Source organism: Nothoprocta perdicaria, unplaced genomic scaffold (assembly GCF_003342845.1).
Source record: "Nothoprocta perdicaria isolate Ctin4 unplaced genomic scaffold, notPer1 scaffold_151, whole genome shotgun sequence".
Taxonomy (NCBI): Eukaryota; Metazoa; Chordata; class Aves; order Tinamiformes; family Tinamidae; genus Nothoprocta; species Nothoprocta perdicaria.
This window is the reverse complement of record NW_020454661.1, coordinates 572258-587219: the sequence shown is the minus strand read 5'-3', so window position 1 is coordinate 587219 and position 14962 is coordinate 572258. Positions and strand designations below refer to the sequence as shown.

The 14962-nt window shown below is 45.8% G+C and overlaps 1 protein-coding gene across 1 annotated transcript; it reads left to right on the top strand.

The window, feature by feature from the left end:
• Nucleotides 1-2723: 2723 nt before the first annotated feature.
• On the top strand, nucleotides 2724-14913 carry ADNP2 (ADNP homeobox 2). The gene is made up of 4 exons (XM_026034907.1): nucleotides 2724-2861; nucleotides 4113-4232; nucleotides 7251-7340; nucleotides 11791-14913. Exons 2-4 carry the CDS (start codon nucleotides 4125-4127, stop codon nucleotides 14665-14667), a joined length of 3075 nt encoding a protein of 1024 aa, XP_025890692.1. The 5' UTR covers nucleotides 2724-2861; nucleotides 4113-4124; the 3' UTR covers nucleotides 14668-14913.
• Nucleotides 14914-14962: the final 49 nt, after the last annotated feature.

Here is a 14962-nt window from a genome sequence, read left to right as displayed (position 1 = left end):
AACTATGCTTTTAATTATGTTCTCACATACCTTAACGCTTTTTACGTTGAAATACTGAGTGGTGTCCCCTTTGTATTGGATTGTATGACTGTTTTAACAGGGGTGTGATTTGTATCCAAGAAAGGATAAAGTTACTGTCACCAAAAGATATCTGCTTTCATATCCCTAAACAACTTAAGATTTTTTTAACACCTAAATAATGTTGATTTACTTAAAATTTCCGTCTTAAGATTCCACATGTCTAGAAGTTAGAATTTAAGATAAAGTAGCATTATTTTGTTGACTAGAACTCCTTGTATTAAACTTACAGAAGGCCCAGGTGGTAGGGCAGGGGCAGGACAGTCCATGCAGATATCCAGATAAGGCCTCTTTAAGGGCTTGTATCCCATTCAGAATGGGGCAGGGCCAAAACAAAACTGGTCGGAGTAAAACATAGGTAAGCTGAGCTCATTCCTCTGGCCAGTCCATAAGCACGTCTCTCCTAGGCTCTGTCTTTGCCACATAGTGTTTGCGTTCTTTATTTTTTGGGGGATTGTAGGTTGCACTTCATTCATTCATTTCATTTTGAAGATTGAAACTGTTCTTGTTTTGTCAGTTACAACTGACATATCAACTAAAATGCCTACCCTCACAAGACATTCGTCCAGCTCCTTTGTTAGTAATGGCTACTGTAGTCACGGAAATAGAAGCTGGTAATGAAACCTTTTAAAATACTTCCTATTCAAGTAGGTTTTGTTAATCTTTCATTTTATAAATAGTTCTGTGAGCAACAAACTAGTGAAGGTCACCTTTCTAGGAAGACATCTTGAAGTCCAGCTTCTGCATAGTTTATGTGATGCCTAGAAAGGGTCGCAGTGCCTAGGTGAGGTGTTTAGTAGGGTTGTTGTGCTGCTGTCTGTTTCATGAATCTCCTAGGAGTCCCTGAGGGTCTCTAGCCATGTGTGAGATGCTGTTGGATGTGTTTGCATGCACGTGAAAGGCGTGTTTGTGCACCTGCCATGCCTTCTCTCCATACCAGCTTAGTGTGTATTTTGAGTGAATAGGCCGAGTTTTCTCGGGGATATAGACTAAACCAGAGTATTTCTGACTTTTTGTGAGGCAGAAGTCTTCATTGTGAGGACATCCAGCTCCAGAACAGGTGGCTGAGAGAACTTACCACATCTCTGTCCATGGAGATCTTCAAGAGCTGACTGGACGAGTAACCTGGTTGCAGTACAGTCGTTGGTGTCCTTGCTTTAAATAGCAGGTTGGACTTGGTGACCTCCTGAGGTCCCCTCTGATAAGAATGAGTTTTCCTTAGGCAATAAGGCTGAAAAGATGGCAGGAGTGAGGTTTCCTTGCCCCTGTGACTTTACTTTTCCAGTTCCAAGAAGTGAAATGTTTTTACAAGTAGAGAATTCATGATCCAGTAGAGTTTTACTTGGGTAATTAACAGTGCTTGTCTTGGACATAGAAGATACTGTCCCTCGTTTTGATGTTGCTGCATAGTATTAAAATACTGTAGCATTGTAGGATGAGGAAGAGTTGTGTTGGTGGTGGTGCTGAACGTAGTTCCATGTTACATATGCTGCAGAAATGAAACGAGCGTTTGGTGTTATATGAAGATGCAGTTGGTTATATTATTAAAGAGAGACACTATTTAAATCAATGGTAGGTGTAGGAATAGATTGATGGATGAAATGCCACTGGTGTGTTGCTCACCTAAACTATATTTGACTTGTGACGTCAGCTACTACAATAACTGTTGTCTTTGGCTAAAGAGCTGCTTTGGTTCTGTGTAAAAGGTACTGCTTCTGAAAATTCGATGAGTTAGCAAGGTTTCTTTGCAGAAGAAATATTTGAAGTTTTAGAAAGTAGATAGAAAATTATCCTCTAGATGGAAAAGATAAGAGGATTGAGATTAATGAGATTAATGATCTAGGGTAGGTAACGGGCTTTATTTTGATGCCATGCTCTTGTGTTGAATGTGCTTACTATAAATGTGATGTATATCATATACCAGTGATACAGGTATCATCAGAGGTTGACCAGAGTTGTGCACAGAAACAAAGTGCAAGCTAAGGCTTGAAGAATATCCAAAATGCAAGAGAAACAAAACAGTTTATTAAAAAAAAAAAAAGATAATGAGCTATTAATTGAGTATGAAACTGAAGGCTTGAGGAAGTGAGCTTAGAAGGCTGAAAATTCTTGACCCTTTTCATAAGGCCTTGCTGGTCTAAGGAATACAGAGTACATTAGATGAGTAACGTCGGGTATCTTTGTGCTGTGCACCCAAGCAGTTTGTTTGAAGATGGGTTGAATAACCTCATATGTGATACAGAGACCTGCATCTCTTTGCATTGAGGACAAGCTACTTTAAAACTGGAAAATAAGTCATTTTATTCAAGATCCTTGCTTTTGTTCCATGCATGTCTTGTTCTCTTTTCTGGACTTTATTTCAGAGAGGTTGCTGACTAAGAAGACACTGAAAGATGGGTGTGATACCTGGGCATGGTGGTATCTTCTCTATCTTCTTCGGGTCATGGGGTTGGTGCATGTAATCTCCTATCATCCAAGGCTGATGGTAAACATTGCCACAAAGATGATACAAATTCCCAGTTGACTTCAGTTTAAAAAGAGGATTTGACTTCTCTATTTTTCTGCTTGGATTTGGTAGTACAATGCCAGAAGAGTTACTGTGATTTATTGTGTTCCATCTAGGTTTCTCTTCTACAGCCATCCCAATGATGTCAGAATGTCCTCCAGACTTAGTACCAATAAAAAAGAGTAGAAAACAAGACTAGCAACTGTCAAATGGGGCTCCCTCTCCATACCTGCCTACAAACCTTTCCTTTGGGGGGAGAAGAAGAGGAGAATAGCATGTGAGTTCTTTGACTTTAATGTTTTGTGCATAAATTAACATGCTTTCTTGTGTGTGTGTGTGCATGTGTGCTGAGTTATGGCATGTAGAGCAGAAAACTCTCTGGTTTTTGCAAGGCTTGGCTTGTAGTATATTCCAGCTTCTGTGGAAGGATATTATAAACTTGGACTGTCTATGAGAAAGTCTTGATTTGAGGGGTGAGTTTTCATTTTGACAATGAACATCTCTCTTGTTTGAAAAGTTAAAGCTTTTCAAGACATTCAGACCCGTCGGGGCTGAAGCACTGTTTTATCTTAAGCCTTATCCTGGGTGGATGAATTGCTCAGAAATGAGGACCGAGGTCTTTTAGATTATATCAGGTCCTCAGTGAACTATTTTGGTGTTGGAAACACTAAGCTCTTCAGGAGAGTGTGTTCTGGTGGACCATAAGACTGAAAAACAAACCCCTCAAATAAGTGACCCAGAGCAGAAAGAAAATCCAACTGCTGGAGCTACACACATTCGCCAGGTCAGGAAATCTGAAGATGTGGAAGAGTGTTTTAGAAATTTGTCCTACTTCAGCATGTCTTAATTATCACTGCTATGCAATTTGATTTTCTAGTGACTTTTTTTTTGTTTGTCTGTTTGAATGGCATTAATCTTCCTGCACTTTTTTTTTTTCTCTTTTTGTGCCAGAGTCAGGAGCTGCTCACAGCAGCAGAAACACAGGAATAAAACACAAGAAATAAAAATTTTGCTATTGATCATGTTTAAAGTATGTTTTTGCAAGAAGTCAAATTGAGAGGCTTCTCATGCTGCACTGCAGGTTCAAAATGAAAGGTTGATATTCATCCTTGCTAAATGAAGTGATAGTTATATTTTGAATAGAACTTCATTTTCTTTTTACTTACTTGCTAAAAACACAGAAAACAGCATAGATTCTGTATAGTCATGAAGAGCTCTGAAACAAGTTTAATTTTTTTATTTCAACAAGACAGAAGAAATTAAATTTTTTTTTTTTTTTTTTTTTGCACCCTCCTCAAATCAGCTTCAGGTTTCCTTGAAGAGTGAGGAAACGGTCAAATTAAGAGTAAGGAATTGATTTAATTAGAAATACTGAAGAGATGGGCTCTTTGTTTTAAGATTTTTGCTTTTCCTTGTTTTAAGATTTCATGAATTTTATATATATATATTTTTGTTTTAGGGCTGTTAAACGCAAGTGCCTGTGTTCAAATACTCCATCACATTATTTTTATTTTATTTTTTTTTCTAGGAAAAGTGCAAAATGTTTCAAATTCCTGTTCAAAATCTTGATAATATCAGGAAGGCTCGAAAAAAGGTGAAGGGCATTCTTGTGGATATTGGGCTTGACAGCTGCAAGGAATTGTTGAAGGTAAAGCATTCGAGGCATGTGAAAAAAATTGGAAGTTTGCATTTCCAACCTTTGAAAAAAACTTTCACTGTTTGTGTAATATTCCTTTACCGTAGATATTTATGATGAGGTAAAGGAAAGAAAACTGTTTTGAAGAATTGCTCAAGTCTGACAATATTTATATACTAGGGGTGGAACTTCGAGTTTCCGGCAACGTTATGTGCTAAAACACTATTTCTCCACAAGATGTGTTATAGATGGTGCTGCATACTCTGCTAGTAATATTTCAGCAAAAGGAAACACTACAGATTCAGGTAAAACACTATTAATAAAATATTACATGTCCACAAATACTTCTCTCCCCTTTTCAACTCAAAAGCAAATGAAGACTTGAATCTTCACAGAATCATTATGGTTGGGAAGGACCTTTAAGATCAAGTCCAAATCTACTTGGAGATTAAATGTTCTTCCTGCGCTTGTCAAAGGGAAATCTCTGAAGGATGTACAATTTGTCAGCACTTGCACATAGCAGAAATGAGATCCAATAATCTGTTTCAGGCTTTTAAAACTGCTTTCAGGAAGAATACCCAGTTTGGCTCATTGAGCTGTAGTCCAGATCAACAACATCTCAAAGCCTATGCAAGTGAACCGAGATGATGAAGGTGAACCTGGGACCATCGTGGTCACTTTGGGTGAAACGAGCAGGAAGAATTTCCTCCAGCGGACTGGACAACCTAACACTCGAGAAGTGCAAGTGTAGTGAGCTGCTTTGGGAGACTAAGCAGTAGCCTTTAAGCCAGCTCTTGCAGAGACTCTTCAGCCTGCTCGACATAGTCATGAGCTCGTGTAAAGGTTTGGGTCAGTTCTGTGGTACTGAAAGGAAAAGGATAAAGAGAGGGGGGCAGGAAACAAGGATTGGTGGTGTCCCTTATGGTACCACTCCTCATTATATCGTGTTGAACTTACTGCTCTTAAGCAGGAAGCTTTTCTCACTAAACCCTTGAAATTAAAAATACTTTACCAATGCTAGTTTTCTTGCCGTAAAATTAGTGGAAGCAGCCAAGTCCAGGTTTTTGTTGGAACTAATGAAGATTAATAGTGAATAAGGCTGTCTTTAAACAGAGACAAAACAAAAACCAGCGAACGTTCCTTATGAAATAAACTATGGGAAGTATGGACCAAAAAAGCAGTGTTTTGGGGGAAAAAAAGTGGTTTTGATGCAGAAGAGCAAGAGATGTCAGTTTAGAAGTCCTGTTTTTGTGTTTCAGAAATGTCCACAGTGCATCATGATTAGTAAGGCTTCTCAAAGGTTTTGTTCTGTTTTTCTTCCGTCCCCAAAATAAGAAATCTGGGAAGAGTATAACCAATTTAGCAAATCAAAGCTTTCTTCTGGGTTTTCAGTGTTTGTTTTTGCAAAGGGGAGCAGTTTGAAATGGGCCACTGGTAGCACTTACCCCATGATAATGTCACTCTTTTCTGGTTTTAAGTGTTTTTTTTTCCTGTACGAAACAGGTGTTTTGGGGAGGGGAAAAAAAAAGTTTAGACTTATCATGAGCATCCATTGCCTATTGGGTTTTGGAAACTAGAGATCTGGTCTAATTCCTAAGGGTTTCTCTGTGGTGGAGAGATCCAGGAAAAATGTGTGGTTGTCCTGTGATGTGGTGGTGGTTTGTGTTGTTAATGGACTGTGCAGTTCGCTTGAGGGAGCTTGCCTGGAAGTTGTCAGTCTTACAGTAAGTCTTGAGGCTTTTCTCTTGATAGAGCCTTTAAGGCTCTAGGGTTAGTTCTGTTTAAGGTCATGTATTTCTAGGAACACTTAGTTTGAGGACAAGCGATAACTTCTCTCCCCAACCCCAAGTATCTAGATCTTAATTCCAATGGGAGAAGTTTGTTTATGTTAGCCCAGAGCTCTTCAAGTTCTCCCCCGGGGAAACCTCCCAGTTGAAGAAGCTAGAAAGCCTGTTAAAAACTTAGCTACATTTTTTTTTCTAATCTGTTAATAAACCCTAAAACGTATTTCAGAATAAAATCGTAACTCTCTGTGCCATTGTAGCCTATTGCTTGGATTCCAGCCGTGTCCAGGTTCCTGCTACATAGACAAAAGCTGAATGTAAAAAGAGCCTGCATGTAACGGGCATCGTGTATTTGTTTGACTGTTGCAAAACTTGTTGCCTTTCAGTGTTTGTTGTTGCTGCACTGTACCCTAGGCTGCTTGTCAGCTCCACAGAGTGAGCTGTATATATATATATATATATTTTTTTTTTTTTTAAACTGCATACTATTAGATTTATTTTTGGGGGGGAAGGGAGCAAAAATTAACTCATCTTCAGGAAATGTAGATTTCTAATTTTTAATACTTTCATTACTTATTTCAACTGAAAACATCTCGCTTTCAAAGCATCATGTGGAGTAGTTCAGAAAGGAGGACTGAAGCATGGGTCTCAGAAAATGGTATATGACTTGGAGGCTTAAACTGCTCTTAGGTGAAATTGGTTAAGGGATGTTAAGGGCCGTACTGGTCACTGCATATGCCATTGTGTTACTGTTCATAAGTGTTTCTTGGGAACTTTCTCTGGAAAGCTTCTGGAAATGCCTTTACAGGCAAAAGCGCAGTGATAGCATGCACTACTGCTAGAACATGTTGCAAAATAACCTGTAGTGCAAGTTAAGAAATGGAAGTAAATGCAGACATGCTATAGATTTAGGAGGAAGAAGGAGAAAGGATCTTCAGTGTTCTTTGAACTCAACTAGGAGATGAAATAATGTAGAATGGAAAATACACTATTCTGTGTAAAAGAAGTGTTGAGAATTTCAGCCATGTAGCATGAGCTGGTGTTTGAGGAAAACTGAATAAGGGACAAAGAACCAATTTCTCTCAACTGGGTTTTGAGACTCCCTGGTATGTTTGAGACTGGTGAGACCCTTCATATGTTTTGTGGGTCCCCCTGACCCTGCTCTGTAGTTAGACTATGTTCTTGTAATCTGAATGGACCTACAAAGCAGACAGACTTGATGTCTTGTGTTCTGGTTTTCTTTCAGAATCTTAAAAGTTTTGACCCAGGTGAAAAGTATTTTTCCAACACTTCATGGAGTGATGTCTCTCTGTGGGAGTCCGTGGGCAAAAGAAAGGTATGTATGATGTTTGTGCTAGAGGATGTGAGCAGACCTGCATGTGCAGTTGTTACTATTTAACCATTTTCAGAAGTCCTGATGACTATAAAACACTTCTGGTAGTTAAAAATAAAAAAGTAGCTTTAAGATTATTTATTTTCTTCTAAATACTGCGTGCAAGAAAATGCTGCTTGCATTGTCTCAGTCGTCTTTGCTTTCGCAGAGCTGGTCCTAAGGGCTGTTTTATGCTGTTGGGAGTCCCTAAAGATATGGCCTTGCGCACTGGTGGTGTCCAGGTGTCACAGGAATCTTCCGCCTTTTTGGCGACCAGTAATGTGTGGCCCTAGCGTTTTGTGTAGCTGGGCTGTTGGAAGCAGGAATCGGGCGGGGGGTGGAAAAGTCTCTGTTAGGAACTCACTGGAATACACAGTTATTAAGGCTCTAACTAAAGGACAGGAGAACATCCAGGAGAAAGGGCTTCTGAATCTTGCTGCTTCCTGAGAGCTTCCATGTGGAGGGACTGTCTGCGTCCCATGGCCCCATCTTTTCATTTGAGGAAGTGTCTGTTTTAGGACAGCCCGGTGTTTGGTCAGTTTTTTGCCCAAGTCTGACTTTAGCAGCGTGTCCCCTCCCCACTGCATCTCTGCCTGCCCCGTGTCCTGTTCCTTTCCTCCCCCGGCCTCAGGGCCCGTTGTTCATGTGTGCTTGGGGGCGAAAGGCTCGAACACAACATGTTTTCCTCTGGCTCTGGAAGTCTCTACCTAACTCCTTATCGCCACCTCAGATAAGGCCTACGCTTACCTGCAGCCAGGCTGCTTTCATTTGGGTAATGGCTTCAGCCCTGTCAGCGGGGACGACAGGGCTCCGGGCAGTATTATCTGCACTATATCCCTGCATTTTTTCCAGTTTCCTCTTCCTTCTTACTAAAGAAAATCACCCTTGAAAGATCTTCTGTATTTGGTGAACAAGGGAAGCTTCTCCCCTATCCCTCTAAGACATGTACAGGGAAGAAGAGGGTGAAGATGGAGCAAACGTTTTCCTGTCTAAGACCTAGGCTGTGTGTCTGTTTTGTCCTCTCCTGCCCTCTTTCAAGCCAGCACTGGAATGTGATCTGATAAACCTCACTGCAGAGTGCTAATTTGCCAAGGATGCTTTTCAGTACAAAGCTTCTTCCTGCCCGCTTGTTTAAACCAGCCTTATTTCCTTCATTATGGATTGTTCACTTAGCTTGTCTTGGTGCTACCTAGATTTGGGAGAAGGGAAGTTGCTTCTTCACTATATTCTGTTCTAAACTTGTTGCAGTAAGGAAAAAGTCAACTGAGCTGCTGTCACGGAACAAGTGGTGGCGGGGGTGAGTGACAAATGCACTTCACTCGTATGAAAGAAATAATAACAGGATTTATTGATATGGACAATGATTTCCCGAGATTCTATGGCAAGGTCACTCATTATTCACTGCATGGAGGCTCAAGATAATACACAATTATCTTGGGATACCCTCCCGTTGGGTCACGAGGTTCAGATTGGACCCCCTTGCTTTCCAGGCTCCTTCTGAGAGGAGGCTGCGTGCAGCTGGATCCAGTCCTAGTCCCAGACCTGGCCAACGGTTTATGACTAAGGGTTCTTGTGCACAGTTACAAAGTAAAGTTAAAGAGAGCGCGCTATGTTCATTACCACAAATCTGTCGTGGGAAGGGGGGTCTCTCAGCCTCGAGGAGTAACCTTGAGAGGTGTCCCTGCTCCAGGGGAGATCCTGCTGTGCAGGCCGCAGCCGTGTCAGGAGAGCTCAAGGGGCTCTCGGGCTGTCCGCATATTTATAGGATAAGATGATTGACTTATAGTCATTCTTTCATTTCAGAGGCCCATTGGCTAGTGCACTAGCCTTACCTCCCCGTTGGGATGCAGCCTTCAGGAAGGTTATGTTGAGTCTAAGTGGCAGAAGAAACCAGGACGGTGGCGCCTACCAGGATTAGATAAATGGCTGGTGGTCAGCAACTGAACAGGGCTGCATGTAAGGTACAGGCCAGGYTGAGCTGGGAAAGGAGCGTATCCATCACACTCCACCCCGTGACTATAGTCAATCCATCTTATCCTATAAATACGTGGACAGCCCGAGAGCCCTTTGAGCTCTCCTGGCACGGCTGCGGCCTGCACAGCAGGATCTCCCCTGGAGCAGGGACACCTCTCAGGGATACTCCTCGAGGCTGAGAGACCCCCCTTCCCACGACAGATTTGTGGTAAGTGAACATAGCGCATTCTCTTTCTTTAACTTTACTCTGTAACTGTGCACAAGAACCCTTAGTCATAAACTGTTGACCAGGTCTGGGACTAGGACTGGACTCAGCCGCACCCAGACTCCTCTCAGAAGGAGCCTGGAAAGCAAGGGGGTCCAATCTGAACCTCGTGACCCAACGGGAGGGTATCCCAAGATAATTGTGTATTATCTTGAGCCTCCATGCAGTGAATAATGAGTGACCTTGCCATAGAATCTTGGGAAATCATTGTCCATATCAATAAATCCTGTTATTATTTCTTTCATACGAGTGAAGTGCATTTGTCACTCACCCCTGCCACCACTCGTTCCGTGACAGCTGCATCAGAAACCAATAGGCTGGAGAGCATTTCTGTTCAGATTAGTCTGTGGTTTCTATCATCACTACTGTTTTTATGAAGGCTTCCGTAATTCTGGAAGAACTAGGATTTTTAGAGGTTGCTGTGTCTTTCTGCTAGTCTCTTTAAGTTGCAGGGAATGAGAGACTGCAGAGTAGAAAGTGTCACTGTATCCTGGGATGTGGTCTGTCAGTGGGATTAACTTGCTTTTTCTTCCCTAAATATTTGCTCTGGAGCGTGTGTTTGGGTGTCATTCCTGCAGTTTAGCGTTGTGCTGGTCCAACGGTGCTAGTTGGCTGAGATGCCATGGACAGACAGCAGAACAGCAGCACTTGCACACATGAGTAGCAGCCTAGACGTGTGTGCGGGCAGAACCCGCTCGCCACGTAGTTAAGGTGCCTCTGTGGAAGAGCCCTATTTCATGAATGGTTAAAGTAATACATTTCTGCCGTGCTTCTGTCATCCAAAACACTTTTTTTTCCTATTCCTGAGGCTTCATGTTGCTCAGATCTCCGTCAAAAAGTAAACAAATCTTCTAAGAAGACATAAAGAGATATTTCTGCTTGTCTTACCGGTATGCACTTAATGGGGTCGTTTTTTTGATGTCATTTACTGCGATGTTTGTAGAAGAAGTAAAACCACTTTTTTTACTTCAGAATAGTATATCAGTTTAGCACTTGAATCACTTGTAACATAACAGTACTTTTTTCCAGCATGCTGCTCAGTAGCCAAGCCAGACAGTGGCATTATCAGATCAAAATCTAACTTCCAGATTCATAGGCTCTAATCTGGACCTGCTTTAGTGCAGCTAGCAGAGGATCTTCCTGGCCGCGTGAAGTGACCGACTGAATCGCTGCCAGTTTCTGCTTCAGTTCGTCCCCTTGTGCCTGTGCGCCCGCGCGTGGGTGGTGCAGCCACCCCGGGTGCTGTGGTGCAGGAGCAGCTCGCGGGGCTTTTCGGGTGGTGGTTTTCCAAGTGCTGACTGTCAGTGCGGCGTAACTCGCGTTGGAAGGAGCAGGCAGGGGCCACTAGATGCCTGAGGGCGCACGTGTGGCGCTTGCGGGTGGGTTGCTGTAGTTTCTGGCAGAAATCAGAGCTAACTTGCTAGCAAGTTGGTAAGAAAAGTAAGTTTTTCTTAGAGCGCTACTGTTTGTTTGTGTGTATGGATAGGAATATGAAAAGTCATGCTTGAAAATGATTTTTTAACATAATAAAAATATTTCTCCTAAATTCTGAGTGGAATCCACACAGTTATGAGTGTGCAAGTTAATTTCTTAAAGAAATTACAGTAATGGGATATGTAGTATAGTGAGATACTTGGAGGAGGTCATTATTACTTCAGCTTCTGCTTTTAAGAAGCAGAGGTGTTTCTTAAAAGCTTTCAGTAAAGGACAAGATATTGAAATATTCAAAGAACCTTTTTTTTCTTTAGTAAATAGGAGATGGCTCTGTTACCTCTTCACTAAAATGTGAAAAGCTCCTTTTTAAAAGGGCTCCTACTGCTCATTGCTAAGGATCCACTTCCATGTGCTGTGGCATGGAAATTCCTCGTTACTTGTTTGGTGTTCGACTCCCCTTTCATAAAACCGGCTTCCGAATTTCCTGGCCCAGCTTAGAACAGAACCCCCATACGGCTTCCTTATCAAGAAACAAAAAGGGCATAAATGTTTCTCCCTTTTTAAGTATGCCCTCTTAAAGTCTGCTTTCCGGAAACAGGTCTCCATGAACCTGAGAAGGTGTGTGCTGTACAGCCAGTGAAGGCATTTGGGACAGGTGATAGCGCAGACGTATTTTCTCACGGACCACAGGGCTGTAGAGAGGTGGCCTTTCCTGAGCGAGTGTTTCTGTTCCGTTTGCAGAGATACCGAACCAAGCCCTACTGCTGCAGCTTGTGCAAGTTCTCTTCCAAATTGCTTACTTCCTTCAAGAACCACTTGCACCGTTACCATGAAGATGAAATGGACCAAGAGCTGGTGGTTCCTTGCCCGAAATGTGCATTCGCTTCTGATCCCAAAATAGTGGGAAAGCATATCCGGATGTTTCACTCGGCGAATAAGAGAATACAGAACTATACAGTCAGCATTTTGGATGGCATGAAACAGTTCAGGAGTGACATCATAAACTTTACGTGTCTAAAATGTCACTTTACAGACACCTTATATTACAATATGAAGAAACATGTGCTGATGAACCATTTTCAGAACCTGATTGGTGTCTATTTTGGCCAGAGATTCGCAGAAAGTGAAGCGTTCGCGTTGGAGCACTACTGCAAGAAATGCAACACCGCTGCAAACAGCCAGGATTCTTTAATGTATCACATCTTGACCTCTGAAACGCACAGGGACCTGGAGAACAAGCTGCGCTCCGTGATTTCGGAGCACATTAAGAAGCCGGGGCTCGTGAAGCAGGTGTACATCGCTCCGAAGCTGCCCGCCGCCGTGGCTGTGGCCGGCCCCGCTTGCGTCCAGCTCAGCTTTCCGCCGAGCGGCCAGGGCCCGGCCGTGGTGCAGGCGAAAGCAGCAGTTGCCAACGCGGTCGGCTCGCAGGCCGTTCCAAGTGCCTCCGGTAGCCTTCCCCCTGCGGCTCCTGCTCCCGTGGTGCCTGCGTCGCACGTCACGCTGGTGTCCGGCAGCCTTCCCGTGGGCCAGAACACCGTGAACCTCCAGCCGCCGCCATCGCAGCCGATCATCGTTTCCCACGGGCTCCCTCTTAACCACTCTGTCGGGACCCTGAACAGAGGCGTGGCCCCCGCCGTCCTCCCGCTCAACGCACCCGTCAGGCCTGGGCTTTTCCCCCTTAACCAGCCCATTGGCACTATAAACGCTCCCGTTGCAGCGGGGGCTCTGCCCGTGGCGCAGCCCATTAGCCCCGTGAACCAGCCGGTCGCGCCGGGCGTTCTGGCCGTGGGCCCCTCGCTGGGCACCGTGAGCCGGCCCCTGGCTCCCCAGGTGCTGCCCGTGGCGCAGCCGGTTGCCTCGGGCGTCCTGCAGCTCAACCAGCCCGTCGCGCCCGGAGCGGTTCCCGTGAGGCCGCCCGTGAAGCCGGGCTTCCTGCAGCTCAACCAGCCCGTGGCGCCCGGAGTGATCCCCGTGAACCAGCCGGCGCAACCGGCCGTTTCCCAGAGCGCCACTTTCCTGGCGGCAGGCCCCATCCTGAGGCAGCTCATTCCCACGGGCAAGCAGGTGAACGGCATCCCCACGTACACGCTGGCCCCGGTGTCGGTGACGCTGCCCGTGCCGGCCGGCGGCGCCGTGGCCACGGTGGCGGTGCCGCCGCAGGTGCCGCTGCAGCTGGTGCCGCCGGGCGCCGTGGCGCAGCTGGCGCAGCCGCCGGCCGGCGCGCCCTCGCCGCCCGCGCTCGCGGCGCCGCAGGCCCCGCCGCCCGACGGCGGCCCCGCCGTCAAGCAGGCCAAGCAGTGGAAGACGTGCCCCGTGTGCAACGAGCTCTTCCCATCCAACGTCTACCAGGTGCACATGGAGGTCGCTCACAAGCACGGTGAGATCAAGGTCGAGGAGAACCTGGAGCCGGATAAGCTCGCGGCCTGCGCCCCGTTTCTGCGGTGGATGACGGAAAAGACCGTGCGCTGCTTCTCATGTAAGTGTTTCCTGTGCGAGGAGGAGCTCATGAAACACCTCCTGATGCATGGTTTAGCTTGCTTGTTTTGCACACTGACTTTCCATGACTTAAAAAGCCTTGTGGAGCACAATAAGGCTACCCACAACGGGAAGAAGAGGGTACACGCGGATTACAGCAACAGAGGGTTTCAGCTGGACAACGATGCCCAGGGCGACCTCGTGTTTCCACATTTCGATTTCAGCACGGTGTTACCAAAAGAAGACGTCGGGGAGAACGAGGTGCACCTGGCGGTGCTGGCGGGAGTCAATTCGAGGACGCTTGTCCCCGTCTACATCAAAGTGACGCCTCAGACGGTGGAAGTCAAAACGAGGCGCAGCAGAGCGTTAACGTGTCCCTTCTGCTTTGGCAAGTTCGGCAAAGAGGCCTACGAGATGCACTTGAAGGAGAGGCATCACGTCATGCCCACTGTCCACACCATCCTGAAGTCGCCCGCGTTCAAGTGCATCCACTGCTGCGGCGTGTACACCGGGAACATGACGCTCACGGCCATCGCCGTGCACTTGCTGCGCTGCAGGAGCGCCCCCAAGGACAGCAACTCCAGCGTGAAGCTGCAGCTGGAGCGCAGCGAGAAGAAGGAGCTGCTCTTCCTCAACGGCGACAAGCACGAGGCCGCCGCGCTCAAGAGGAAGCAGCCCGAAAGCTGCTGCTTGGCCGACGAGCAGAGGGGCAGGGAGCAGCAGCCGCCCGCGCTGAGCTCTGGCCTGTCCCCAGACCTGGAGGGGAGCTCGGGGCTGGCGCCGTGGAAGCGGCACAAGGGCCACGCGCGGACCGAGCCGAGGAGGCTCTATTCCAGCGAGGAGCTGCGCGCGCTCGCCCTCGACCCCCAGCAGTACGAGCACGGCTCGCACGAGGCGCAGAAGCGGCTCCTCACGGATTACTTCCACAGGAGGCCCTACCCCGCCAAGAAAGAGGTGGAGTTGCTCTCCTCGCTGCTCTGCGCCTCCAAGGTGGACGTGGCCACCTTCTTTGGGAAAAGGAGGAGCATGTGCTTGAAGGCCATAAGAAGGCACAGACCCTCCGTGCTGCTGGGGTTCAGTGTTTCCGAACTAAAAAATGTTAAGCACAGTTTGAGTATCAAGGATGAGCCATTGGATGTGTGAGGGGGTGGGAAGCGGCTCCAGGCCGATCCGCGCCTGCCTGCTTCCCGTTGGGCCATCCGTCCTGCTCGGGTTCTTTGTGTCAGCTTGCAGACTGGCCTGCTGAAGGGCTGCAGGAGCGTAAGGGTCTCCAGCAGTTGGGACTGTTCTTGTGAAAGGCACGCGTCGTCGTGTATTGGCAAAAGCTGAAACCTTCGGATTTACACTTCTGGAATTTATTTTAGCTTTTTATATTTTCTGGAGTAGAAATATTTTTATTTTGTGTTCTGTGTTGGTGCTTTTTTTTTTTTTTTCCAGT

Coding starts and splice junctions, on each gene's coding strand:
- ADNP2 (XM_026034907.1), top strand. CDS start 4,125: ATGTTTCAAATTCCTGTTCAAAATCTTGATAATATCAGGAAGGCTCGA. Junction 4,233..7,250: donor GCTGCAAGGAATTGTTGAAG/GTAAAGCATTCG, acceptor GTTTTCTTTCAG/AATCTTAAAAGTTTTGACCC. Junction 7,341..11,790: donor AGTCCGTGGGCAAAAGAAAG/GTATGTATGATG, acceptor TTCCGTTTGCAG/AGATACCGAACCAAGCCCTA.